Source organism: Epithele typhae, assembly GCF_022376455.1.
Source record: "Epithele typhae strain CBS 203.58 chromosome Unknown BXZ73scaffold_4, whole genome shotgun sequence".
Lineage (NCBI taxonomy): Eukaryota > Fungi > Basidiomycota > Agaricomycetes > Polyporales > Epitheliaceae > Epithele > Epithele typhae.
Window position 1 is genome coordinate 1060087 of NW_025954195.1, and position 26185 is coordinate 1086271.

General features: G+C 60.5%; 6 protein-coding genes across 6 annotated transcripts; 4 read left to right on the forward strand and 2 right to left on the reverse strand.

Annotated features, from left to right (window-relative positions):
* Positions 1-1106: 1106 nt before the first annotated feature.
* BXZ73DRAFT_40174 (cyclin-dependent protein kinase inhibitor) lies at positions 1107-6794 on the forward strand (the record flags this gene model as incomplete). Its single annotated transcript, XM_048018521.1, has 14 exons — positions 1107-1220; positions 1274-1382; positions 1431-1576; positions 1632-1739; positions 1799-1975; positions 2027-2469; positions 2754-3144; positions 3234-3422; positions 3491-3619; positions 3670-5271; positions 5329-5814; positions 5911-6139; positions 6321-6490; positions 6606-6794. The coding sequence occupies 14 exons, from the start codon at positions 1107-1109 to the stop codon at positions 6792-6794; spliced, it is 4482 nt and encodes a 1493-aa protein (XP_047882182.1).
* A 369-nt stretch (positions 6795-7163) lies between these two features.
* Positions 7164-9899, reverse strand: BXZ73DRAFT_97401 (P-loop containing nucleoside triphosphate hydrolase protein; the record flags this gene model as incomplete). The annotated part of the gene is made up of 9 exons (XM_048027351.1): positions 7164-7244; positions 7310-7468; positions 7535-7612; positions 7684-8082; positions 8165-8252; positions 8340-8587; positions 8653-9259; positions 9315-9421; positions 9489-9899. The coding sequence occupies 9 exons, from the start codon at positions 9897-9899 to the stop codon at positions 7164-7166; spliced, it is 2178 nt and encodes a 725-aa protein (XP_047882183.1).
* Positions 9900-10554: 655 nt separating this feature from the next.
* Positions 10555-11826, forward strand: BXZ73DRAFT_40487 (GTP cyclohydrolase I; the record flags this gene model as incomplete). The annotated part of the gene is made up of 5 exons (XM_048018584.1): positions 10555-10855; positions 10959-11153; positions 11217-11326; positions 11456-11628; positions 11700-11826. 5 exons carry the CDS (start codon positions 10555-10557, stop codon positions 11824-11826), a joined length of 906 nt encoding a protein of 301 aa, XP_047882184.1.
* A 395-nt stretch (positions 11827-12221) lies between these two features.
* BXZ73DRAFT_97403 (transcription factor/nuclear export subunit protein 2-domain-containing protein) lies at positions 12222-19407 on the reverse strand (the record flags this gene model as incomplete). Its single annotated transcript, XM_048027352.1, has 23 exons — positions 12222-12449; positions 12508-12690; positions 12744-12911; positions 12962-13031; positions 13102-13971; positions 14022-14236; positions 14291-14354; positions 14410-14597; positions 14655-14845; positions 14897-15118; positions 15172-15473; positions 15524-15603; positions 15658-15806; positions 15858-15942; positions 15998-16171; positions 16222-16634; positions 16683-17226; positions 17279-17962; positions 18011-18109; positions 18157-18646; positions 18698-18825; positions 18880-19291; positions 19343-19407. The coding sequence occupies 23 exons, from the start codon at positions 19405-19407 to the stop codon at positions 12222-12224; spliced, it is 6024 nt and encodes a 2007-aa protein (XP_047882185.1).
* Positions 19408-21482: 2075 nt separating this feature from the next.
* On the forward strand, positions 21483-22969 carry BXZ73DRAFT_87708 (Six-hairpin glycosidase; the record flags this gene model as incomplete). Its single annotated transcript, XM_048024686.1, has 8 exons — positions 21483-21619; positions 21676-21810; positions 21868-21935; positions 21987-22000; positions 22036-22145; positions 22196-22389; positions 22451-22590; positions 22652-22969. 8 exons carry the CDS (start codon positions 21483-21485, stop codon positions 22967-22969), a joined length of 1116 nt encoding a protein of 371 aa, XP_047882186.1.
* Positions 22970-23788: 819 nt separating this feature from the next.
* Positions 23789-25710, forward strand: BXZ73DRAFT_87709 (Alg9-like mannosyltransferase family-domain-containing protein; the record flags this gene model as incomplete). Its single annotated transcript, XM_048024687.1, has 8 exons — positions 23789-23935; positions 23995-24133; positions 24210-24383; positions 24437-24658; positions 24708-25041; positions 25098-25270; positions 25323-25603; positions 25636-25710. 8 exons carry the CDS (start codon positions 23789-23791, stop codon positions 25708-25710), a joined length of 1545 nt encoding a protein of 514 aa, XP_047882187.1.
* Positions 25711-26185: the final 475 nt, after the last annotated feature.

Genomic DNA, 26185 nt, shown 5'->3' on the forward strand with positions numbered 1-26185 from the left:
GGCACGGGTCAGCTTGCGAGGTAGCCCAACATATCCAGATGTTGTGAGTGCCTCACCCAATGCTACATGCTCCAAGCCAGGAACCTGACCCATGGCCGGCACTCGGGCGCGCCGCAGCTACCCGCCGTCGCTGGCGCACATGCGCCTGCTGCTGTCGATGCTGCACGAGTACGACGGGGCGCTGCACGACGCGAAGATGACGCTCGACACCGCGCCGGGAATGCTCGTCCTCCACGAGGTGTCCTCGTACTTCACGGCGGAGGCGGGCGAGGCGACGTGCGTACCGAGCTCAGGGGGGCTCGGAGCTGAGCGTTGACTGACGACCGCCGCCGCAGGGTGTCTGCGTACCTGTCGGTCGTATCCTCGGCATTGTCCCTCGCGGAGGCATGGTCACCCCGATGGTACGCATCCTCTGGGATTCAACGTCGCGTCCGAGCGACCGAAACGAGTGTTACAGTACGACAAAGTCGCGGCTGGTGGTGTTCGACTCGGGACTCGGCGCGCTGAAGCTGCCCATCATCAAGTCGCTGTCGTTCGAGGAGGGCGGGGCCGAGGGAGAAGGAAGCACGGCCGCACGACATCGCGGCGCGCTGTCGTTGCTGCTTGAGCGATATATGGAGTGGAAGGTCGAGTTCTCGAAGGGCAAGGGTGCGTGGTCCACTGGATGGGCTGTTTCTCGAGGCTGACGCGTGTGCGGACATAGGTGAGGAAAACGACGCTGGGGACATAAGAGAAGACAGAGAGGGCCATAGATCTTGCAGGATTTCCAGGTGTGGTGGAAGTGGCGAACGCGAGGTGGAAACGTGGACATGGCGAGAGGAAGCTCTGGAGGTAGGCGAAGAATGGTGTGCTCGGACGGCGTTTGTGTGGGACGAGCAACGAGATACATAGTTTTCGTTGGAACAATCGACACGGCGAGGCCAAAGATGACACAGTGCGCGAATGTTTCGAAGAGAGATAATACGAGACGGGAGCAAGCATGTGATTCGCCGTGTCGCGTAGTCCGTGAATGTCGGGGTCTCCGGTTGTCGTCTTTCCCTCCACTTCTCAGCAGTCACTACTTGCCTTGGATCCCCGCCGCGCTCAACCCTCGTGCGGGACCGGCCATGGAGTTCTTCAATGACTCAGGAGATGATCCTCTGAAGCCCACCCTGTTCGAGCTGGTCGCCCAAGAACAGCTAAGGGACCTGCTTCAACCCGCTCTCAAGTACGTTCTCTCGGTGAGAGTTGTCTCCCACCCAGTCCCCACTTCACAGAACTAATGAGGTCGTAGGTTTTTGCGCAATCATACCCCCGTTATCTGCTCCGGATAGTCAACAAGCATGAGGAGTTCTATGCGCTCCTTATGCTGTTTGTCGAACGCCACTATCTCCGCACCCAAGGTGGGTCGGGCGCGGTGTGACGTAGGGATGTAGCTGACCGAACTGCAGGTGCATCATTTGCGGAGAACTTCTATGGGTTGAAGAGGAGAAGAGCGCCGCTCTTCAAGACCGATCGGGCGCGTAGTGCTGTGGGCGGCGTGTTCGCGGAGGAGAAACTGAGAGACAGGGAGATATGGCGGTCGCTGGTCTTCCTGGTGCGTTTCCTCGCATCTCTTCTCCGCATCATGGTCCAAACTCGCCAATGTGTAGGTCGGGCTCCCATACCTGCGTGCGAAGGCGCAAGACTACTTCGAGGAACTGGGTGGGGGCGTGCAAATAGACGTCGTCGAAGAGTCGCGACATACGGCAGTAGATGGGGTCAGTGGGAACTGCTTTCTTCCCTCTCCGCCCTGCCTGACCTCCTGACCATATTGTAGTCGTTGAAAGGTCGAATGCGGCGTGCATACAAGAAGATGTACCCTTTGATGAACGCGGCATTCGAAGGTTGGCTGCTGGTCTACAACATCGCGTACCTTTTCCAGCGGACGGCGTACTACCGACCATGGCTGTCTTGGGTTGGAGTTGACCTACGACGACTGAGCATAGACGATGTGGTACGCCTCACGTGATGGCTTTTAGCGGGAGACGTTCTGACGAGCACCCAGAGGGCGGCGCAGGCGGCGGTACGCAGGCCGGGGCCGTCACCACGGCCCCGGGGCTTGTTGGAGCTGATGAAGCGTCTGTTATGGAGATCCCCACGGCTGCTGCTCGACTCCCTCAAGGTGCTACTGCCGACGGCGATATTCTTCATCAAGTTCCTGGAGTGGTGGTATTCGCCGTCGTCGCCGGCGCGGTCGCTGTCGACATCACCGTTGGGCCCTGCGGTACCGCCGCCAGGGCTGCACGCGCCGCACCCGCAGGGGGTGCGGGTGGATGACGTGGGGTACGGGACGTGTCCGCTGTGCCGGGAGGGGCTTGCGAACGCGACAGGGCTGCCATCGGGGTATGTTTTCTGCTACCGGTGCGCACACGACTGGGTGGAGAAGCACGGGCGGTGCCCTGTGACGCTGGCGGAAGTGTCGCTCTGGCAGCTGAGGAAAATCCTGGTGTGATGTCTTCCACCTGTACGCTAGCCGCCAATGTGATTTCTGCGATGGACGCACGTTCGACGGCGAACAGAGCAGATAATCGAGATACAGCCCTCGGGGCACGTGGGCCGGAATGCACAGACGCGGCGCTCGCCCGCGCGCAAAGCCTTCGACCGGCCACCAGTGGGCCCTGCCCTCGCCTGCCCTCGCCGCCCTACGCCGTCCTCTCTGCTCTCACTGACGCTGCCCTTATCGCCCCGCCCCCTCGCCGCTGCACAGCGAGCTCCCGCCGCGCACGATGAAGGTCCGCGCACGCCCTCCCCGTTCCCCGCCCGCCGCGTGCTAAGCCGCCCCTCTTCGCCCGACAGTTCGGCAAGCAGATCCAGGCTGAGCAGGTCCCCGGGTGGTCCGCCTACTACCTCGACTACAAAGCTCTCAAGAAGATCATCTCCGCGCTCTCCGACAACCACCCTCCTTCCGACGTCCTGGCATTCGCGCCGACCGCTGGCGCGCGCCCGAGTGACATCCTCGCTTCTCCCGCTCTCCCCGAGACCCCCCGTGCGCTTCCAACCGCGGCACACGAGTCAGACGGTCCCCCACTCTACGCATCCCTTGGTCAAGACGATGAGCGCGGGCCAAGCTTCCAGGCTCACAAAGCCGCCTTCTTCTTCAAGCTGGAGCGAGAGCTCGAGAAGGTGCGCACACGCGTCCAATACCTTTGCTTCCCTGCGTGTATGCGTCGTCAATCGCGAACGATACCTTACGCCTCCCCTCCCCTCGCCAGATCAATGCGTTCTATCTCGAGAAAGAGGCAGAGCTCAAACTCCGCCTCGAGACCCTTCTCTCCAAGCGGCGCGCAGCCGCCGCGCGCGTCATGCCGGACAACCTCGACGACCCGACTAAGAACCACGTAGAGTGGAGCGCAGTCGAGGAAGGATTCCGCCTTCTGGAGCGTGACATCGGAAAGCTGCAGGTAGATGGGATCGCGCCTGCGTCTCTCCGTGCTCATCACATACACCCCTCCCCCGCTTTCCCCGACAGCAATTTGTGGAGATCAACGCCATGGGCTTCCGCAAGATCTTGAAGAAGTGGGACAAGCGGTCGCGATCGACCACTAAAGAGCTTTACCTCGCCCGTCAAGTCGAGATCCAGCCGGTATTCAACAGACAGGTGCGTGCGGCTGCCATGAATCGTAGCCCCTCGCTTACTGGTGTATGCAGCTCATATCCGAGCTGGCTGACACCGTCGCGGCATGCTTGCTGGATATCACAGATCTGTCCGTTGGCCTGGGCAGCGACGTCGCTGTGGCAGAAGACATCATCCTTAGTCACCAGCTGAGCATAGACCGGAACGTCCAATTGACCCCCTTCTATGATCTCGAGAGCAACCTCCGTAAAGCGATCAACGACAACGACGGCAAGGCCATCACCGACCTTGTCACCTACTCCGCGTCATTGTCGCAAAGCCGAGAATCCCGGAATCACGTCACTCGTATCCTCTGGAAAGCCATCATTGACGCGCCACGAGAACTCGCCGACCTCATGCTGGCTGCCTCTGGCGGGGACTTTGATTACACTTTCGTCGACGACATCAACAGCCGGACCTGCCTTCACGAGGCCGCCATTGTTGGCCTCATCCGCCTGGTCGACCTCTGTCTAGCCGGAGGTGTACAGAAGGACAAGACGGACGCATACGGAAGGTCTGCGCTCCACTACGCTGCCATGCATGGCCACGGAGATGTATGCTGCAGGCTTATCCAGGTCGGGCTCCCCCCTGATGTTGTCGATGTCGACAATTGCACGCCTCTCATCTACGCCACCCTCAAAGGCTGCGTTGCGTGCGTCCGGGCACTCCTGGAGGAAGGCGGGGTATCCGTACAATCCCCCAACTCCAATAGCGACTTGATGCCAATGTCACTTGCCGCAAGGGCAGGTCACATGGACGTTGTCATCCTTCTATTGAAACACGGCGCCCCAAGTCTACCCAACACGAACGGGGAGTACCCTATCCATCTCGCGGCTCAGGCGGGCCATGCGGAGGTCTGCCGGACGCTCGCAGACCATGAGGGCTGGGATGTCCCGGACAAGTACAACGATTGGACTCCGGTCTTCCATGCCGCCCGCTTTGGACGAGATGCTTCTCTCCAGGTCTTGCTCGAGGTCGGGTGCCGCTTCAATCTCACAGACGAAGCGGAAAATTCTCCTCTATACTACGCGGCTTGGTACGGGCATCGAGCGTGTGTCGCTCTGCTCGTTGAAGCCGCCGCAAAAGCTCAAGCCCGAGCCTCACCATCCCGGATATCCCCTCTCACGAACACTCAACGATCGACAGACACAGACTCGGATATCGACGCGATCCCATCATTATACCTCCCCCCTCCGATGATGCCTTACCGTGTGTATGGCCACAACTATCTGGACCGCACGTCGTTGATTCAAGTAACCATCGGCCACTTGGCGTCACATTACCGAGATCCTTCCGTAGACGGCACTGCCGTTCGGCTACGTCACCCATTGGCTGGTCCGCAGTACGATGACCGGTACCTCCATGCATCTCCGCTTCTCAAGCTCGTCATGACCGCGGCGCCAGTGGTCACTTCCGCTCCTTACAGCATACCGTTGCCTATCCGAGATCAGAAGATCGTCTTCGCTTTCCAGGTGACCTCCCCCAGCGCGTTGTCCCTCGAGTTCTCGCTCTATCCCAACTTTGGCACGAAAACAATAGGGCGCGCGACTGCCCTCCCATGCTTGTTCCAGAACATCCAGAACAGCCAAGCCTTCGTGCTTCCTATTTTGGACCCCAGGTTGCACATCATCGGCGAGGTGAGTCCGCGTCCATGCATGCCGGCTGTCAGACCGGCAGATTAATCACATCTGCAGGTCTCCTTCGAGGTCAATGTCATTACCCCGTTCAGCGGCGTGAAGTTGGAGATAGGAGGCGCGGTCGAGACGTACTGGAAGTCGCTAGCCATGCCCGTAATCGGCGGCAGCAGCAGCACGAAGCTCCTGTCCCCCCGTCCGCCGCAACACGGCCGCGCGCTCGGCGGGTCCGCGCAGACGTCACCGACGAACCCTACCCTCGTGCAGGCCTCCGGCCATTCTCTCACCCACTCGTCTGTCACGGGTAGCTATATCTATGTGACCGTGCAGGTCACTCGAGATCTACACCCGGTGGTGTTCGCGGACTGGAAGCTGCCGGACGAACACTACGATTTAGGCGTCGCGGATGCGACCCTGGCCCAGTTCCAGGCCCTGGCCGCCAGATTAGGCCGAGGCGGACCCACACCCGATCCTTCGTCGTCGCCTCCGTCGCTGTGGTCAAGGTGGATAGCTTCTTCGATGGTTACGCTGCAGGAGCTGCTGCGGGTATGTGCTCCGCTCCGATAATCGCGCCATATTCCGTGATACTCAACCTTGTTTCTTCGCTTTGCCTCTTCCTTTGCTTCTCCCGCCCGCTCGCAGACCGTACCCGCGTCGTTCGGGATTTGTGTGGAGATCGCGTACGCGCCCTCGCGCGTTCGTCACCGGCATTCGCTCAGGCACCAGGTCGACCTCAATGACATGGTCAACTCCGTCCTGCGAACGGTGTACGATAGCTCCGCGCTCGAAGGGCACATGGGCCGCAGGCCGGTCGTCTTTACGTCCTTCGCCCCGGACGTGTGCGCGGCGCTCAACTGGAAGCAGCCAAACTGTACGTTATTTCCACTCCATCGATTTAGACTCTCCCATCCCTCCGCGTGACGACCACCGTCCGAACGCCCATCTCCCGCGGCCGGTCGCTCGTCTGCTCGCTCCGCCGGGTCATATGCGCTGCTTGCAGGCAAATGTTGCGCGCCCCGGACGCCCATGCTAACCGTCTCTGGTCTCCGCAGATCCTGTCTTCTTCGCCTCCCAGTGCGGCGAGACAAGCCGGGCGGCCCCGAGCGCCATCGCGCTCACGACGGAGGACGTTCATGACTTCCGGCTCTGGAGCCTCGACGCCGCGGTCGAGTTCAGCAAGATGAACAACCTGCTCGGCGTCCTGCTCGATGCCAGCTTCCTGGTGCGTCCGCCCGCCTTCGGCCCGACCGCGCGGGAACGTTTCACGCTAACGACGTTTCTACGCTCCCTCCTTCCATTCGCGCCTCGCTCTTTCCCCGCCCCAACGACCGCACCAGGCGCGCACACCGTCGCTCATCCAGGGTGTCAAGGACTTCGGGCTGCTCGTCGGCACGTTCGGCGTCCGGGAGGACATCGAGCGCCTCCCGACGTCGACGGGTGCCGAGGCGAGCGGGCTCGACGCCGCGCTGCACGACGGCGTGCTCACGTACTTCAACCCCAGGCAACGCGGCTTCCAGGGACTGTGACCTCCTGGCGACGTACAACATGACTATGCACACACAATATTATTATCGGTATTTTCGAGATCCATGCATGCTACGCCATACTTCCGCCCCGCCCCGCTCCATCTGCATTACAGGTAGTGCCATCTTGGCATTATGTACACGGTCATATACGTACAACACTTAGTTACTCTACTTTTCTTACATATCCGAGTCAAGCCGTCCCTCAGCCTATCCGTCCATCCATGTATCCCTGGCACCTTGCTTCAGCCACGGCCCTGAGTCCGATGCCCCCGACCTCCATGCCCTCTACGTTGTGTCCATACGCACGCACGAACCTGTACGAGCAAGAAGCGCACCAGAAACCTGTAGCAAAGTACCATCCGCCAGAATCTAGACCGCGGCCCTGTAGAGCTCAGCGTACCGCCCGTCGCGCGCGAGGAGCTCTTCGTGCGTGCCGTACTCGATGATCGTCTGTCGACATACCACACCGGTGAGCGAGCGACGAGGTGGAGCGGAGAGCACGGAACGGAACGCACCCCGCCTTCCATCATCGCGATCTTGTCCGCCCGGCGGGCGGTGGCGAGCCGGTGCGTGATGAAGACGACGGTCTTGGTGCGCGCGCCGTCGGGCCCGCGCGCGATCGCGTCGATCGCGTCGAAGACGTGCTTCTGCGCGTGCGCGTCGAGCGAGGACGTCTGTCGGCGGGGCCGCTTCAGTCACGGCGATCGCACGGGCGGGCGGGGCGGGACTCGAGGACTCACGGGCTCGTCGAACACGAGGAGCTCGACCTCGGGCCTCCGGGCGCGCATGAACGCGCGCGAGATCGCGATGCGCTGCCACTGCAGGGGAGGAGAAAACCGATGTCAGCACACTTGCCCCGGTACAGCCTGGGACCGCCGAACACGCCCACCTCTCCACCCGAAAGCCCATGGACGCCCCCGCCGCAACCGAACGCGTCCGCGCCCGCGCACGCGCCGAGCCCGCCGTCGCCCTCGAGGCGCGTCTTCGTGCCCGCGGGGAGGCGGGCGACGAGCTCGCGCGCGCCGGCGAGCGCGAGCGCGGCGTCGACGGCGCCGGGCGCGCGCATCGCGGGCACGAAGCCGACGCCGACGTTCGCGCGCACGGACGCGCCGGGGAAGCGCGCGAAGCCCTGGAAGACGGCGGACGCGCGCGCGTGCACGTCCGCGGGCGCGAGCCGGCGCGCGTCGCGGCCGTTCAGGCGCAGCGGCGGGGGCGCGGCGGGGCGGCGGGCGCGGGGGGTCGTCGAAGTCGAAGAGGCGGAGGAGGACGTGGGCGAGCGTGGTTTTGCCTGCGGGGCGGGGAGAGGGGCGTGGTTAGCGTTCGAGGCCTGGGGCGGGGAGGGTGTGCGTACCCGAGCCGTTGTAGCCAACGATGGCGACGGTCTCGCCGGCGGCGATGGAGAGGCTCACGTTTCGCAGCGCGGGTTGCGGGCACCCCGGGTAGGTGTACGACAGGTTTCTGACAAAGCAGAGGAGAATTAGCCACAAGAATCGCACAGGTGCGGGCGGTGCGGCGGTAGGCTCGGGGGAGTTGGGCTATACGCACCTGACGTCTATCGACATGCCCCGGCCGGAGGGGTGATAAGGCAGGTGCATCTTGGCCTCGGGTTGTAGACGGGGTTTGAGCGTCGAGGCCGCACAAAACGCGCCCATGAGGAAGATGCCTTGAAAGGCCATGCGAAGGGTGTAGAGAAGGGCCTCCGTGGCGACGAAGAGGGACTGGAGCGTCGAGCGATACAACGTGAAGGAACCGATGGAAGTTGAAGTCGAATGGAGCACTAATAGTAGCGGCACCTGCGTCGTTAAAACGTGACAAGCGTGAGTGGACTCCGGGACGGACGGAGGCATGTGGAACTCACATTGTTAATGGCCGAGAGCATACCTGACAAGTAAAATTGGGACGCGATGCGGGAAGACCAGTCTCCGTGGGTGCCTGTCTTGCGACGCTCGAGATTCATGAGCGTCCTGCGGGAACGTGACCAGGCGTCGAGAATCCAGGGGCCCAGGTCGAAGAGCAGGACCTCAGGCCGGTACGAGTCGCTGTGGGCCAGGCGCCGCATCGCCTCCTGTTTGGCGGCGAGCTTTACTTCCCGCTGGGACACGGGACAGTCCCAGTAACGGCTCTGACCGCTAAACCAGGAGAGAATGGTGGGGAGCGCAGAAAGCGCAAGCGAGAGCATGATGACGTGGTAAGGGGTGCGGCCTCCGAAAGTGAGCGAGCAGAGGACCCAGAGGTGGGTGGAGAGCTCCGAAATGAGTGTGAGAAGGCGGAGGAAGTCGAAGGGAGAGAAGAGGCCAAAGGCGGAGAGGCCGTTGAAAGAGCGGACGAACATGTCGGACTCCTGGAGCAGGTCGCGGACGTGGGGGTCGGCGAGCGTCGGGATGTCGAGCCGCAGCCGCTGCTCCATCTGCCGGCGTTCGACCAAGAACCGCGCAGCGTCATGCACGATGTTCTCGTTAGATGTGCTATGCGGGAACGGAGGTCAGCCTACGCGTGTGTTTGGTAGCGCAAGGCACGTACGCAAAGAAGTCGAGCGCGCTGTCCCCGGCCATGCGGATTAGTTCGGAAGAAACCTGGTAAATTATAGGAGCGAGGGTGAATTCGCCTGATAGGATAAGTTTTTGGAGCTAGAAGACAGGCGTCAGGAACGATGGTGGAGCGGGGAAGAGCAGGAAGGCTGCGTGCCTCGTCGACCATGAGGGCTTGAGAATAGCCTCGGTAGGCGGGGAGGATTCCGCGGAGGAAGTCTAGAGAAATCATGAGGGATATCCGGTAAGGGTGCATGTTCCACAGCTGGGACAGGATCTCGGCGGAGCAGGTGCGGACTAGGGTAGATGCTAAGGTAATGTTCTGAGAAGAGAAAGAACGGTGGGCGCCGGGCGAGAGCGGCTCGTTGGGAGCCCGCCGGGACGCGAGCCAGAGCTGGAAGAGGTCCGGCTGTGGGTGCGCAGCGGGCTGTCTGTGGCGCTCGGGGTTCGCGGGCGAGGGCTTGGGCGGCTGGGGGGCATCGGGGGCGGTGGGGGCGTGGCAGCCGGGGAGGGTGCGGACGAAGGAGCCTGCGCCGCGGAGGACGTGGGCGAAGAGGGAGGGGGGAGGGGGAGGCATGCTGACCGGGCAGCGGCGGGGACGGGGCTGGGACGGGGGATATAAGGGCGGGATGGAGCGGTCGCGTTATTGTCTTTGGCCGGGATTCGATCCTCGGCGCTCTCTGCTCGCAGACGGAGATGGGAAGCGCGAGCCGGAAGCCGGTGAGACTGTTTGGTAACGGCTCGTAGAACGCACCGCTCGAGGACCGCGCGCTGGCTCGCTCCTGCTCCATCCTCCTCCCTCCGCCTGCGCACCCCGCCCGGACACCCTCATCTCGCACGCCAGATCGCCCGGCCAAGGCCCGCGCCGCGCTCAGCACCGGCTGGGACGTCCTCGGCTGGCGGGCTGATCCCTGCCTCACCCTTTGCGCCTTCCTTATCCAGCCCCCGGTGGCCTGCCCCAGGCGCGCCCTGTCTCGCCCCAATCTCCCCCGCACGGGCGCGGATCAGCGCGCGAAGGTCAATGTCCACTCGCCGCAGTGCGCGCCACGCCTGCCGTACACAGCGCGGGTCGTCGCGAGGAACGGAGCGTGGCCCAGCCTGAGCGGCGGGCGAGCTCGACGTCGAGGCCGGCCCGGCGCTCGCGGCCTGCACGTGCCTAAGTTTTGCGTCGGGCCACCCGCCTCGAGCAATGCAGCGCGCCCTTCCTCCGCCTCCGCCCCCGACCTCGCCCCATGTCCCTCGACGACCCCGCCAGCCAGAACCACCTCTCCGAGAGTCTGGAAAGGCTCAAGGTCGCCCAGGACGCTCGCGACGTCATCCCTGAGGAGGAGGACCACCCCGCACTCAACGGCCACGACCCCGAGCCCCCGCACTCCCCCGCTGGCTCCTCCACCCAGCCCCATCCGAGCCAGCAGCTGAGGCGCGAAGGCTACGGATTCCGTCCGTCCGGCATCTCCACCCCGCTCTACACCTCCAAGGCGGTCGTCCGCGGCAGCACCCCCCTCGTTGACTCGAACGGACTCGGATGGCCTGGTGCGTCTGCTCCCCCGCCCGCTTCGTTCTCCCGCGCGTTCCGCCCCCGCCCGCGCGCACGGAGCGACGCCATGTGGGACTGACGATCCGTTTGCCCGCCAAGCGAAGTCCACCCATCTCCGCCTTAATGCGACCGCAGAAGAGCGGGCCGAGCGCGAGAAGAAGATGTCCGCCGCCGTCCGCACCATCCTCGAGTGCATTGGCGAAGATCCGGACAGAGAAGGCCTCCTCAAGACCCCGGATCGCTACGCGAAGGCCCTCCTCTGGATGACGCGCGGGTACGAGGAGCGGCTCGCGGGTGCGTCCCCGTCCCGTCCTCCGCCGCCCGTTCCCCGGACGCTGACCTGCCTGCCGCGCACAGACATCATCAACGACGCCGTCTTCGAGGAGGACCACGACGAGATGGTGCTCGTGCGCGACATCGACGTCTCCAGTCTCTGCGAGCATCACCTCGTGCCTTTCACCGGCAAGGTGCGCACGCGTTCCCCCCTCTGCCTCCCTCCTCGCCACCTTGCGCCTCGCGCCTCGCGCCCGCCGTCGCCGCCGCCGCCCGAGCCCGCTCGTGCACGACAAGGGAACGCGCTCACCGTGAAAGTACAGATTGCGATAGCCTACATCCCAAACAAGCTCGTCCTCGGCCTCTCGAAGCTCGCGCGGATAGCCGAGACGTTTGGTCGCCGGCTCCAAGTCCAGGAGCGCCTCACCAAGCAGGTCGCCCTCGCCGTCCAGGAGGCCATCCACCCCCGCGGCGTCGCCGTCGTAATGGAAGCGACGTCAGTCCCTCCTCGCACGACTCGCGCTCCTCGCTTGCATCCTCGCTCACTCTCCTCTCATTCCCGTCTAGGCACATGTGCATGACCATGCGCGGCGTGCAGAAACCGGGCGCGGTCACCGTCACGTCCTGCATGCTCGGCTGCTTCCGCACGCAGCAAAAGACCCGCGAGGAGTTCCTCACCCTCATCAGACGGTAGTGTCGGCCATCATCTTGCATATTCTCCGCGCTCTCGATTCAACTCGCATGGTCTCTCCGCATTTCAACATTGTACTCTACTCGCACGCACTCACCGCTCGATTCCAACATCGATACCGTCCTAACGCAATTCAACTTGTACGGCCCACGTACTTGTACCATACCTATAGTACCGCTGCCCCTAAGGGCCTACGAAAGTCCTTACGGCTTTCGGAGAATTCAGGCGTGACACTTGTCAACCACGCCAAACATCGCCGACGAGCACAACTTTGTAATGCAATAGTGAGCGAGGACATCTCGCGCAGATCAGTGGTACAGTAACAACAACAGACAGGTCACAGCACGGAGAGCGATCCAGCAACTACCGCAGCCACACCAGCACAATCCACCCGGTCCTCAGTCCCTCCGCGCCCTCGCCTTCTCCCCGTCCATCGACGGCAACGCCTTCGCCAGATACCGGTCCCGGATGATCTTCGGCCGCTTCGGGGCCTGCGCCGCGGGCTCCCCTGCGCCCCCGCCCCCGCCCCCGTCCCCGTCGCGGTCCGCGAGCGTGCGCTTCCGCCCGCCGTCCGACCCGCGCTCGTCGTCCGCCTTCCTCCCGCCGCCGCCGCCGCCGCCATCCGGCTGGAGCCCGAGCCGCGCGCGCAGGCTCCCGCCGCTGGGCTCCGCCTGCGAGCCGGACGCCGTCCAGAGACGACGTGCGGGGGCTCCCCGCGCTTCCAGCCGTCGCGCTCCCGGTCGCGGTCGCGGTCGCGCCCGTCGGGGGCTTGCGCGCGTCCCCGGCCATCGCGCGCGGCGCGGAGGGCGTCGAGGGCGGGAGGGTCTTCGCGGACGCAGGCCCGTCGGGGATGCGCTTCTCGCCGAGCTGCGGCGCGTCGCGTGAGTCTCGGGCCCCTACGCATCGCGGGGCGACTTTACCTTGGTGTCGATCGAGAGGCCCTTGCCGTCGCCGTCGCCGTCCCGGTCCTTCCGCCGGCGGTCGCCGTCGCGCCCGCTGCGGTCGTGGCCGTCCTTCTCCGACGAGCGGCGGCTCCGGTCTTCGTGGTGGCTCTCCTTCCGCGACGACCGCTTTGAAGGCCGGTCCGGCTTCTCAGCATAAGCATGCACTGGCGGCACCCGCACGCGAAACCGCTCACCTCGTCGTCTCCCCCCCTCCTCCGTTTCCCGAGCGTGTCGTCGGCGCGGTGCCGGCCCGTGTCTGGCCTGCTGGGCAGCCGCGCTCGTCCGCCGGGACGCTGCTGGCCGCAACGGCGGCGGCGGCGGCGGTCCCGCGGACGAGCCCCGACCCGCCGCCTCGCGCTCCTTGCGGCTCTCCCGTTCGCGCTCCTTGTCCGACCTGTCCTCGCGCCGGTGCCGGTCCCGCTCCCTGTCGCTCCGCTCCCCGTCGCGCTCTCGGTGCCCGTGCCGGTCCCCCCGCTCGCGCTCGCGCTCCTTGTCCCGCTCGCGCTCGCGTTCGCGGTCCCTGTCGCGGTCGCGCCGCTCGCGGTCCCCGTGGCGGTCGCGCCGCGCATCCCGATCGCGGTCGCCGTCCTTGTCCCGTTCTTCGCGCGCCGCACGGCGGTCGCCGCGCCGCGCCGGGTCGCGCTCGGGCCGCTTCTCGTCGGGCTTGTCCCGTGTGAGCCGGCGGTCTCCGCTCGCACGCGACTCCGTGCTCGGGTTGCGTGTTCCCGGACGGCTCGGCGGCGACGGGGAGCGGCGGCGGGCGGGCGAGGGCGCAGCGGCTGCTTGGGAGCGCGGTTCCGTGGGAGGGTGGACGTCGCTCTTGTCGCCGTTGGTGGTCCTCGAGTGCTTGGCAGTCTCACGGAGCTCCTGCGCAGAGGCGGTTTGGCTCGGCTCGGAAGGGGGCGGCATGTGCTGCTGCAGATCTGGGCGAGGGGGGATGCCGTGCGGTACTCGGGGAGAGCCTGGCATCGGCTTGGACGGGTTCGAGCGCGCCGCCGATGCTTGATTGGGGGTAGGCGGTCGGGAGCTGCGCAACTCTTGGCTGAGGGATGTAGGGATGGGAGATGCCACCTTGGACGGCATGTCGCGAGTTGAAGGCTGGTCAATGTCCATCACATCGTTCTTGACCTCGACTGCGGGCTTGCCGTTCTCCGTCGGTCGTGCTTCAGGACGCACCCTCTTGACGACCTCAGGCCGTGGTACACTTCATAGCATGATTTAGAGACAATTGGAGGGGCTCGGCTGTTCACGCACCTCTCCATGGCCGACTTGGTGTTGTTTGGTGTTCCATTGCGCTCTATGGGAGCAGGTGAGGTTGTGGACGCGCTGTTCGCGTGAGACTTGGGCGCCGACGGGGCCACCGAGGGAGGAGCAGGCCGCCGGGTGTCCGCGGCAGGCGGAACGGCAGCACCAGAAGCCGTAGGGGTACCCACCCGAGACCGGTCCGGCTGGACTGCAGGAGCTGGGGGCTATTGGGCCAAACTCAGAGTGCGTCGCTTTGGCCTCGTATATGTATCACGCACCTTGGGCTTGGGACGTACAGGAGGTGCCCATATTGACTCACGCTTCTTCAAGCTTGCGTGGTACCTAGAAGAACTGATCAGTCACCAAATACCAACACTCAAGGCCACAAGCTGCTTACGCGCGAGCGAGAATCTTCAGGTCACCACGAGTCTCGTTCTCCAGCAGCTTCTCGATCGCAGAACTGACCCAAAGTCCGCTGATATCGTGGATTGCGGCCACAGGGAACACAGGGAGTATCTCTTTCAAGAGGATGATCGTGTTGTACACATGCATGAATTCGCCGGACTTGATTGAGTCCTCCAAACACTGGAATACGGATGTGTGAGTATGAGATGTGCATCCCTCGGAAGACAGATGGAATACCTTGGCGACTCGTTTGTGCCATTTCCGTAGGATCTGCTGGAAGTCGTTCCACCCCATCAACGTGTTGCGATTTTGGAAGCCCGGCAAGGGGGTTGTATTGCCACCAGTCTTGAAATGGTTCTCTTGACGGAAAAGTTCCTTGTTCTGGAACCACTTGTAGAGGTCACCCAAGATACCAAGCAGGAAGCGTCCTAGGGAAAAGTGATCAGAGGCCATAAACATGGGAGAAGAAATGGCTATACCATAATTGCGGGCTTCATATTCGCTACAGGAGAAGAGAACAACCTTCACGTTGTCACTCAAGATTTTATCGTAGCACATGACGGTGGAGAATCCCGGGGTGCCTTGGAGATGCATCACTTTGATGAATTGGGCACAGAAGTCCGCGTCCATGGGGGAGAGCAAGCATCTAGGAAGGATACAGTGTTCGATCATGTACGACGCGAGTGTTGGCCGGGGGGGATCTTTGGACTGCGAGTCAGTCGCGCGTACTGGTCATAAAATCGGTCCGACATACTGTGAGCAAACCAGTGCTGTTTCTCTCGCGCCAGTCGTTTGAGAGTGAACTTTCTCGAGGCGGTCTGCTGCTTGAGCTCTCGACGGAGGGTGCTCATGATGATATCGATGCGCCTGTGCTTCTCCCTGTGCAGGCCAGCGGTCATGCGTTTTGCTCTGTCTGGGGAACGCGCAGCCGAATTGGCCAGAGAATCTTCTTGATGAAGCAGTGCCTTGAGCGAGCCGTATTCCTCGTCGTACCTCGTGGTGGGCGGGGTGAGATCGTAGGTAGACAGCTGCCAGAAGGTCAAGTAAAACGGTGCACTGAAGTACCGGTCAATGGCATCTTACGAATCCAGAGGGGAACAACTTACCCAATAACGTCGCAAACGGTCGGCGGGATGAGCTTCTTAACGTCGTCAAGAAGAGGAATCAGCTCTGGTAGCCATGGACTCTGCGCGGATAGGTCAGTTACTCGACCGAGGCGATGGTGAGGGGATCCACAGACCTCAGGAGCGGAAGGAGGCTTAGGATCGGCCACCTCCATGACAACATCGCCAGACGGAGATTCGGACACTGTGGGCTTCGCTTCGGCAGGAGGCTTGGACTCGGAAGAAGCCTTCCCCTCGTTGGCAGTGTCTGCATTGGCAGCGCCCTCTGCCCCGGGATTGGGCGAGGCCACGCGAGACGCGGTCGGGTTAGGCTCACGTTTCGCAGTGAGCGCAGCCTTGAGACGCTTCTCCGCCTCCTCGCTCGCGATGCGCTCCTGTTCTTCGAACTGCAGGGCAGCGGCCTATATTGTGCGCGTGAGGTCCGGGCTTTCCGTGCTGATTATATGAGAGACGTACAAGCAGCGTGTTGTTGAGAATGGGGCGGTAAATTTGCATGCAGATCGCTGCACAGATCCCGTACTTCTCATGGAGCTCGGCCAGCGGAGGGACTATCTTGTTGGCGTAGTCTTCGGCAGGGATCACGGTAGGGGTGGTGAGAAGTTCCAAGTATTGCAAGAGAACCCCATGTGTCTGTATCACGGGTGAAAACGTGTACAAAACAGCCCGATGAAAGGACAAACCATGTCGAATAGGCTGGCAAGAGACTTGAGGTGTGCATCCGGCGCTTGAAAGACACATGACTGCCGCTGCTGGGCGACTTGAATGAGGAGCGGTAGTGCAAGCTTTGAGTTGATCAGGGAGAAGCCAAAACGAGCGTGTGCCTTCCCGACAGTGTCATTGATGTCCTGGCGGGCACCACGGGCCGCGGACGCGACAGCCTCGATGCGCAACGTAGGACCACCGGCCATAGCTGCGACCTGGGAGTCGGAGAGGCTGGGGAGTGGTTCAATGCTCGCCATCTTCCAGATGAGCTCCCTAAAGACGATGATCTCCGTGGTTTGCCTGTTGTTGAGCTGGTGGACGATGTAGCTCAGGATGGGCGTCAGGTCCGCGCTGTACCGACGATAGAGCATGCCAGTGAAGGATGCAAGACCTACAACGAGCATGAGCGTGTGACGAGAACAGATAACAGATTACTTACTCAATAGCCAATCCGACGTGTTAACGCCGTCGTCCTTGACACGTTCCTTGTGGGGATTGGAAAGCGCGTCGAGGATGACATAGACCAAGACATCAAAGCCCATGATGGTGACGAAGTTCAGAGACAGGAGCACAACACCGGCCAAATTGTCGTAAGCCATGACTTGGTTGACAGCATTCGTGAAGAAGATGCAGGGGTTGGAGTTCGCGAGTTTGGCGACGGCGCCTGCAAGAGTCCCAACCGTGTTGTGAGAAAGTCGGCGCATGATCCCCTTCGCTTCACGATCCGCTTGGACCTGACGAATTCGAAGCTCCGGGTGCGACTTGTAGACGCTGGACTTCCACTCCCCATATAGCTGCCATCGAGTTGTCGTCTCATACTGCCTGACAATACTCCACACGTCGACAGTGCACACTGCATTGCCACGGATGAGCGGGAGTGAGGGCAAGAAGTAGAGTCGGATGACTTTGAGCCAGAACCGCATGACAGGATGTTCCGGGTTTGGGAGGCCGATCTGCTTCTTTGTAGCGGGATCGACTTCGCACTGAAGCGGTAATGTGAGATATGACGCCGCGCATACAACGAGCATTACTCACGACTGTAGAGATGTGTTGACGTCCGATCCGTGCGAACTTGGTGAGGAAGGTAGGGTCTCGGGAGATGTGCAGTCCGATGAATCGCATCAGCGGCTCAACAACGTCCATAAGATCGTCGTAAGACGAGCACATGGGAACGCGCGAGGTCCAGTCCGGGTAGAAGAACACAAACTCAGTGGTACTAGTGACGGGAGGTGTCGGGGCCACGAGGGAAAGCTGAGGCTTTCGCTCAGGAACGGGGACAACTCCCGCCGAGCCATACCGTGCACGAGGCGTCGCAAACGAAGCAAGCTTCGTCTTATTGGCGGCACTCGGAGACACTAGCTCGACAGCCGTTTCGTACAGCGGACCAAAAGAGTGGTGCACAACTCGCAGCATCAAGTCCGCGAGCTCAGGGTACGCGTCTACCATCCAAGGGAACTTGGACAGTATGGAGATGGCCGGCCGTAGAACGCCAACGGAGAGTAGTGCGTGAACAAGTCCGAGCTTCTGGTTGGGAGTCTCCTCCACCTTCTCCTCCTTCTTCGGCTCGGGTGCGGGCTTTGGCTTTCCGCTGGATGACCCACCAGACTCCAATGGCGCAGCCATTGCAAGCTGACTGATTTTAGCGCCTGCGATTCGAGCATCGACATTGGCCAAGTACGCCTTGTGCAGTTCAACCATATTCTCGTCCAGGGGACCAATCTGCAACACATCAGCGTTTCCCCGCCTGTGAGGCACGAACAAGCTTACATGAAGGTATAGGTCTTCCAGCGTCAAGAACCCTTCGCGGATTAGTACGGCCGCCATTAGGTACAAGTTGCGAGGAGTTGTTTCCAAGACATCCGGGGACTTCACTACAGTAAGATTCAGTCCAAGGGAGGCAGGAGAGCACGCACCTGATAGTAGGTGAACTTGAATCCCAATACCTGCGCTAGCACGCGAGCATTGCTGCTGTTCGTGGCGATGATAGGAGCGGCGGCTTGTTGCTCGGCAATCGAGATAATCTCGTCAAGCGTCTTTCCCCTGTACTGTGTAACATCTGGCTCGACAGCCATTTCCTCTTGCTTGACGCCTTGCCGCGTTTGGCCTCCCCAGGGGGAGAAGGATAACAGGGCCAAGAAGAATGAGTGGTGCGTTGCAAGATGGACAGAAAACACGTCGAGGATGATGTCGAGCGCGCGATTAGGGTCAAGATCGAAGTACCCAATGAGGCTCAGAGCCCGCTCCCATGCTGGACGAGCACGGCCTTCGATCCCAGCAGCGGTCTCCACAGGATACCCAGTAGAAGGATTATGCGCGGGGCCCAAGCTACCCGTGAGCTCGGCAGTTAGCTTGCTGTAGCCCTCGGATTGCTCACGGAGCAGGTTGAACTTGTTCTGTTTGTAGCTGTTCAAGTGTTAGGCGCACAACGGTGGCGTACTCAGTGGCGACACTCACAAAAGAGCCGTGCGCATCCGAATCTCTTTGCGCTCAAAAGAGAGTTTGTCGAGTATCAGCCCTGCGGTGGCAACCAAATTGATGTCTAGCCGCTCGCGGCAAATATTGGGGTCGACAACACCAATGACCTGTTGTGTGGCTCAACAGGGTGGTCGGACTTGAACACGCCGTAAGCCACTCACCAGAAACCTTCGGAGTAGTGATACCAACGTTGCCTTGTCAGACTCTGCATTTTCCTTGGAAGTGACGGCTTGAGCGACAGTGGTGGGAGAGAGCGTGTCCTGGTCCGCAGCGGTAGCCATGTTCTTCGCGTCCAATAGGATCTCCTCCAGCTCCCCGTCAATGGACCATATGATATCCACCAGGACATCTCCAATGGCAGCAATGCTGGGGTTCTTGTCCTTACCGGTAGACGAGGAGGGGAGGTGTTCCAGAACGGAACGAATGAAGGAAATCACGGAGTCCACAGAGATGGTCTTCTTGGCAGAGAAAGAAGTCAGAGTGGAGGATAGAAGGGCTTGGTACACCGTCGTGAGGACTGCATTGCAGTCGGGGTCGTAGGGGTTTGAGTGAGATGCGGATAGTAGGTTGCGACTGCAGCGGCGGTCAGCGAACGAGAGAAGACATAGAGTACCTTATGCGCACCATTCCACGTCGCCACCATTTTCCCACTTCTCCAGACACTGTTGCGCCGTCTCCAGCACGTCCATGGCGAGTAGGGGAGGGGGAGGGGAGGAATGAGTCCGACGCACAACCACTGAGTTTGCTGTGGCGGAAGCGGCTGTTGTGCCGTATTTGGCTACTTGCATAGACGCGGACTTGGGAGGGCGCTGCCACTGCGTCCTGACTCCACGACCGTCTCCATTCGCAGCGATGTTCTACTCAACCACACCAAAATCTATTACGCGTGCAGGAGTTGCACACCCAGATGAGTATCCTTCCAACTATGTCCTCCCAATGCGCAGATTGTGGCACCGCCGGTCGAAGGGTAATGCTGCCAGATTTATGGCAGTGCGGAGGTCGCAACAACGAGCAGCGAAGTTCGTGGCCACTGGTTCGGGCTGGAGGCACACTGCGAGCGCGGATGGGGGAGCAATATGGATGAGTCAGCGTGTACCATATGTAGCAATATGATGTCATATCCTACCAAACCTTCAATCGAAACATACACCAACCCTGCTGAAACTGCCCGAAACGTTATGAACACTTTCGGACGGTCCCTTTCCCCGAAACGAAGGTCTTAGATTGTTCCCCAATACGCGTGGCAAATGCACAAAGAACGCACACGCCTTCGGACAATGTCGAGCAAGGTGACCGACGCAGTCGCTCCAACGCACAGCATTGCAGTATCCGCCGACATGACCCCCGCATGTGGCTAAAGCGTGCCCCGCGAAGAGATGGCCCAGCTGCGTGAGCACGAAGATAGGCACCGCTCGAGGGATCGTCCCACCCAGGAGGAGCTCAGGAAACGGATAAAGGTATGGAATTTTTGGCTCGTTGCTTTGTACGGCCCCCGCGCCGGAGATCCTCACCGCATACTACGTGTCACGGTCTCTTTTCTCTTTTCTTATTTCTCCTCCCTTGCTGTCTTCGTCCCAGCTCTTACTATGCATTACCATACCACTACTCTACCAGTTTCGGCCACTCATACCACTTTCGAGTCCATTCTACATAAGTATGCTCACTGGCACGCCGGCTCCCCCGCCGGCAAGTTCTCGTACTCCCGCTTTCGAAATTCGGACCAAGGACTGAGGGCATCTGCGCAGTCGACTTCCACCCACGTCTATGTAATTTTATTACATAAGCTACATATGTATGTAGGTCATGCTCAAGGGCAATGAACGGGGATTCAAAAAAGAGTGCAGCATGCATCTACGTCCTTTTGGGAGGTGTCATCCTCCTCGGGCCCGTCGTTGCCACGGGGTCGCCTCTTCCACGCCTCCTGTTGTGTCAATAGCACAGTGAATGTCGGAGTGGCAGACGTCCATGCTCCAGGATGAGGCCGCCGCGATGGTGAGCATCGTCATGGAAGGCGACAGGTGTGTTGTAGCTGACTACGCGGGCCGCGGCACAGATCGCATTGGGCATTGGAGCATGACAGAGCCATTGACGTGTGGTGGCAGAGTGATCCGCAGGAGGTGAACAAGCGTCGAGACGGCGGCGTGACCGCCATGGGCAACCGCATGGGGGTGTCCCCTGGAAGGCGTCAAGAATAGATCTTACGCGTTCATTGCACAGGTATGGCAGAGCTCCTATCGCCAGTAGTCATCGCGCTCCACATCAGGGCGAACTTGGGCACTTTGGACCCCTCGGCCTCGGGCCTGGGCAGAGTTCGAACATCTTGGCTGCAACGTGGGAGGGGTATGTACCCGTGTCTGGATACCGGCGACCTCCTGACTGAGACCATCAGCAGCTTGTCACTTCCAAGTTCCAGTGTGCCCTCGGGGTTGCCATCAATGATTGTCGTATGCTGAATGATATCCGCCGGGTATTCCACAGGAATACTCAGCAGAGTCGAAGGGTTTAACCTCATTTGATGAGCCCTCAGCGGCATGACGCCGAGCGCCCAATCAGCATCCGCCTCGCGGTATTGATCTCACTTGAAGCTATAGTCGCTTGTTGTGCTTGGGTGAAATGTTTCAGGTACGTTGGAATGACCGTTGCACGGTCACCACGGCGATAGCACGTCTGGTACTAGGTATAAAAGGTCCTCATGCACATCCCTGGCCCTCCGCTGGCTTCCCTTTCGCCTCGGTCTAACACCATTCCCGCCGGTCTTTGCACTATGCGTTCTTCTCGCTCTCTCTTTTTCGCGCTCTGCGCACTTCCTGCTGTTTTCTCCGCACCGGCTGAACCGACCGGCCTAGATGATGCCATGATTGCCAAAGTCAAGGCCAACCTGCGAGTCATCGCCACTCACAGGTGCGTTCTTCGGTAATCTTCGCAGTCACTTCCGCTGATCATTTTTACGCGAGAAGCTGGGAGATCGGCACTGAGCTGGAGACGTTGACTGAACTCGAATGGCCGTCCTTGGCCGTCTTCGAGGGCACTCTCCCCCCTCCCACCACGCTCAAATCTGGTGAGGCCGCCGATGTGATCGACTACGCAGCTGCGTGAGTAGTCTTCGATCTGACCCGCGAGTAGTGGTACTTACTCTTTGCTTTCCTCAGCATCGTGGCGAACATTACGGGCGATGGTCCCCTTATCGACGGTGATGGTGCCGTCGGCGACCCAGCGAGTATGTCAGATAGTCGTACGTGCGCACGTTGCCAGACTCACAATTTCTCAGGCATTGGTCAAGCCGTTCTTCTCGCTAACTGGACGCGCACCAATACCAGCGACGAATCGTTCTCCTTGCCGCCGCAAACCAACTCAACTACCTGCTGAACGTCGCTCCCCACACGGATGACGGTGCCATCTCTCATCGTGCTGAGCAGGTCCAGCTTTGGTGACTATTCTCGATGTTTCTGCCTGAGTCTAAAAATGACACGCCATCAGGGCGGATTTCGTGTACATGGCTCCTCCTTTCATCGCCTACTACGGTGCTCTCCAGGGCGGCGATGAGGGTCTCTCATTGCTCAAAGAATCGTACACTCAGTGCAAGCTTTACCGCAAGTACCTTCAAGATAACGGTACGCTCTGGAGGCACATCACCTTGGGTAGTTGGTCGGACAAGAACCACTGGGGCACCGGTAAGTCAAGTGTCGTGTACGTTTCAAGTTCACTCTAAATGATTACATTGTGACCGTGTAGGCAACGCATGGGCCGCGGCTGGGATGCTCCGCGTCCTCGAGACTCTTGCTCGCTCGGAGTTCTCCTCCAGTCTCACCCAAGAGCAGGTTGACTTGACCTCCTGGGTCAACGAGATTTTGACCAGTGTTTGGGCGCTCCAGGTTAGTCGGTGCAGCGACTAGCGTACTTAGGCGCACGGCTAACGATAAACCGCTTGCACAGCAATCCAACGGCACGCTGCTCAACTACCTCGATCAACCGGCCACCTCGTTTGGCGACACTTCGAGCACTGCCCTCCTCGCGGCTTCTTCCTACCGTTACGCGACGATCACTGGCGACCTTACCCACATCCCTGCCGCCAACCGCGCCTTTGATCTGATCAAGGCTAGCTTGACGGATGATGGCTGGCTGCTCAACACCGTCGACCCTGAGTCGTTCAGCACCCCCTCTCCCCCTGGCGTCTACAGTCCCGAGGGTCAGTCCTTTGTGCTGCTTTTGCACACGGCATGGCGCGCTTTCAAGGCCGCTACTTCCTTGTGAGATGCGGACCGCTCGTTCTCGGGGAACGTTTGCACTGTATGGTGATCTTCCTCAAAAGTGATTTTACGCGCACACTGCTCCACCTGTCTCACAAGTATATGCTTTACATTACCTGTCTATAATGTTAGACCCACACTCGTTTTTGTCACATACTCTCCTTCTTGTCCCATAATACCAGGCTCGTGTGTTTCGCATTGACGCATCAGGGGTGTAATTCAGTTCAGGGACTTGCTGAGACTACTACGTTAGTCGAGTGCATGAACGCGGACCTATTCGATTTCCTTCACGCGATCCCGCGTCGGGTTCGTCTCGGAGTCGTAGCAGCAGCGGAAGTCGAGGGTGACATCGCGGTGACGGGCGCCTGGTTGTTAAAGTTGTTTGTCTGGCGAACGTTGACCCAGGCGGGGGTCGTTGTGCCATTGACGACGAGTGAGGGGAAGGCGTCTGAAGGTGGGGGTGAGTGAGTAGAGAATGGAGGAGGGACGCACAGTGGGCCGCCGCCGAAGCGAAGAACGCAGCAAGAGCGAGGGCCGACTTGCACACCTTGATGTCATCACTTGTGAGACACGGAGTGCCGCAGGTTGACCATTACCGGAGTGTTATCGTTGTACAAAGGCACTTACAAAGGGGAAAGTGCGGTGCGCCGACATAGACGCGATCGGCGAACTGACACGAGGGTCCACGTGACCGAGAACGCACTCGTCCTCCGACTTGAGTCCTCTATACCTACGCACTCTCGCAGTAGCATCACACTCACACCCGACATCTCAGCGCATCCTCCAGAGACCTTAGTCTTTTCTCTATGTCTTACGTCTCGCTATGAGCCTCACTCTTGACGCTCTAATCGTCCTTACTAGCTTCGCCTACGCCTCCCTCGCGCCCTACACCAAGGTCGAAGAGTCCTTCAATCTCCACGCGACCCACGATGTGCTCATGTATGGCGTCGGGCCCACAAACCTCCCCAAAGTGCGCCTCACGTCCTTTTCTCCTGGACCGTGGTCCTGACCTCCGGTCTTTGTTTCAAGTACGATCACTTCACATTCTCCGGACCACTTCCACGGACATTCATAGGAGCAGTGGTACTGGCATGGGCAACGCAGCTGTGTTTGAACGCTGGGGAATGGATGGGCGTGTCTGCGGGCAAGTTTGATGCGCAAGTTGTTCGTGAGTACTTGTCAGCCGGGCCTTGCTGCTTTTCCCACTGCAAGGGCTCGTTCTCATGAACATGATCGTTATTTAGTGCGCCTGGTCCTTGCGTCTATAAACGCGATCGGTCTCTGTCTACTGCGTCGTGCCGTCAGTCGGCGATTCGGACGGCTAACATCGGTCATGTTCGCCCTGCTATCGTGCACGCAGTTCCACCTGCCGTTCTGGATGGGACGCACGCTGCCGAACATGTTCGCGCTCCTTCCAGGTGAGTGCTTGAACGTTTATTGCGTCTATTTTCCCGCATCAACGCGCACACAGTCAACGTCGCACTGTGCCTCATGCTGGACAGAGCCCCCAACTCTACGCGACCGTCTCCGGGAGCCGTGCGCGGTGCACTCGCGCTCCTTACTTTCGCCACCGTTGTGTTCCGATCGGAGTTGCTGCTGCTAGTGGGACCCGTGGCGTTGCAATCCGCTTTTCAGTACCTACCTTTGCTTGACGTGATCAAGACTGGACTCCTCGCCGGATCAGCATCTGTTGGTACGTCTTCTCGCCTGTTTGCACCACGCTTGCACTGATTCACCCGGAGCCCTCACTGTCGCCGTCGACTCGTACTTTTGGCAACAGTGGCCCCTATGGCCTGAACTCTACAGCCTTTATTTCAACGTTGTTCGAGGCAAAAGCTCCGAGTGGGGTGTCATGCCGTTCCACGTCTACGTCTCCTCCTTCCTCCCAAAGCTGCTGCTATCGTCACTACCTCTCTCACTCTTCGCCTGTCTCATAGACAGGCGGATACGTGCCATCATGGCACCTTACGCTGCTTTCGTGGCGCTCATCAGTGGATTGGGTCACAAGGAATGGCGGTTCGTGATCTACACAGTTCCCGCTTTCAATGTCGCCGCCGCGCGAGGCGCGACATGGTTGTAGGTTTCGCAGTTGCTCTATTGAGAGAGGTACCTTCGCTCACGATCACCCATAGAGTCGGCCGACGAAAGGGCACCCTCTTTGGCCGCCTCTGTTTTCTAGCCGTCATGGGCATGCTCGCAGCGAATTGCGTTGCGACCTCCCTCCTCGCGCGCTCGTCGTTCGCGAACTATCCTGGAGGCGCCGCGTTGTCTGCATTTAACAAGTTCTTTGAACACGAGGACTACTGTGCGTTCCTTCGTATCCCTCCTTCGCAACCCAGCTCACCCGTGAGGCGCAGTGCATGTACACATCTCGAACCTAGCTGCGCAGACCGGCGCATCCCTCTTCCTTCAGAGTCACGCCTCGCCCCACCTGTCCCTCCCCTCCGTGCAGGACTCCGTCTACGCGCACAAGAACTGGACATATGACAAGACGGAGGGTCTTTCCCTCGCCGATCTCACTGCGGACACTCGCATCACGCACCTCATCGCGGAGGCGGATGCACTACCGTCGTCGCGCTCGTGGACACGTGTCGCGTCCGTCGATGGGTTCGACGGGTGGCGGCTCAATCTCGACGTGGTGCGCGGTGGCGAGGGCCAGGCCTGGCGGAGAGGCTGGCGGGGCTTACGAAAGTGTTAGAGATGAAGAAGAGCGAGAAGCTGGTGATATTGAAGCGCGCCGTATAGCACTTGTCATCGTTGATCAATTCCCCCAGAAGCAGTCATGCATGGGTTCCCTCCACCTCACGGTGCGACGACAACGTGGCGCATAACTGAGACCGAGAACGGGACCGATACACCCGACGATGAACTGTCGTCAAATTCTGAGGAGCTCGACCCAATGCTCGTGCATGCAGAGGCATACTCGTTCACGTGCTTTCGGAACAAATTCCGAGCACTTGGGTGTGTTCCAGCAATGACACATGCAGTATCCTGCGGCGCAGACTCCAGGGCAGTACATGATCACGCTGGATGCGCCCGGTCATCGCGCACGCATAATCATTGCGCGATGCCGGCACTGACGGGGCCAATCGGAGGGCGGAGCGCTGACAAATGATGCCCTCCGGGGACGGGGCTATAGACACGGGCGCCGAACCACACTCGCCTCCGCCCGCCGTCTGCCCCAGAGGAGAGCCCGCCCGCCTGACGGCCGCGCTGCTCG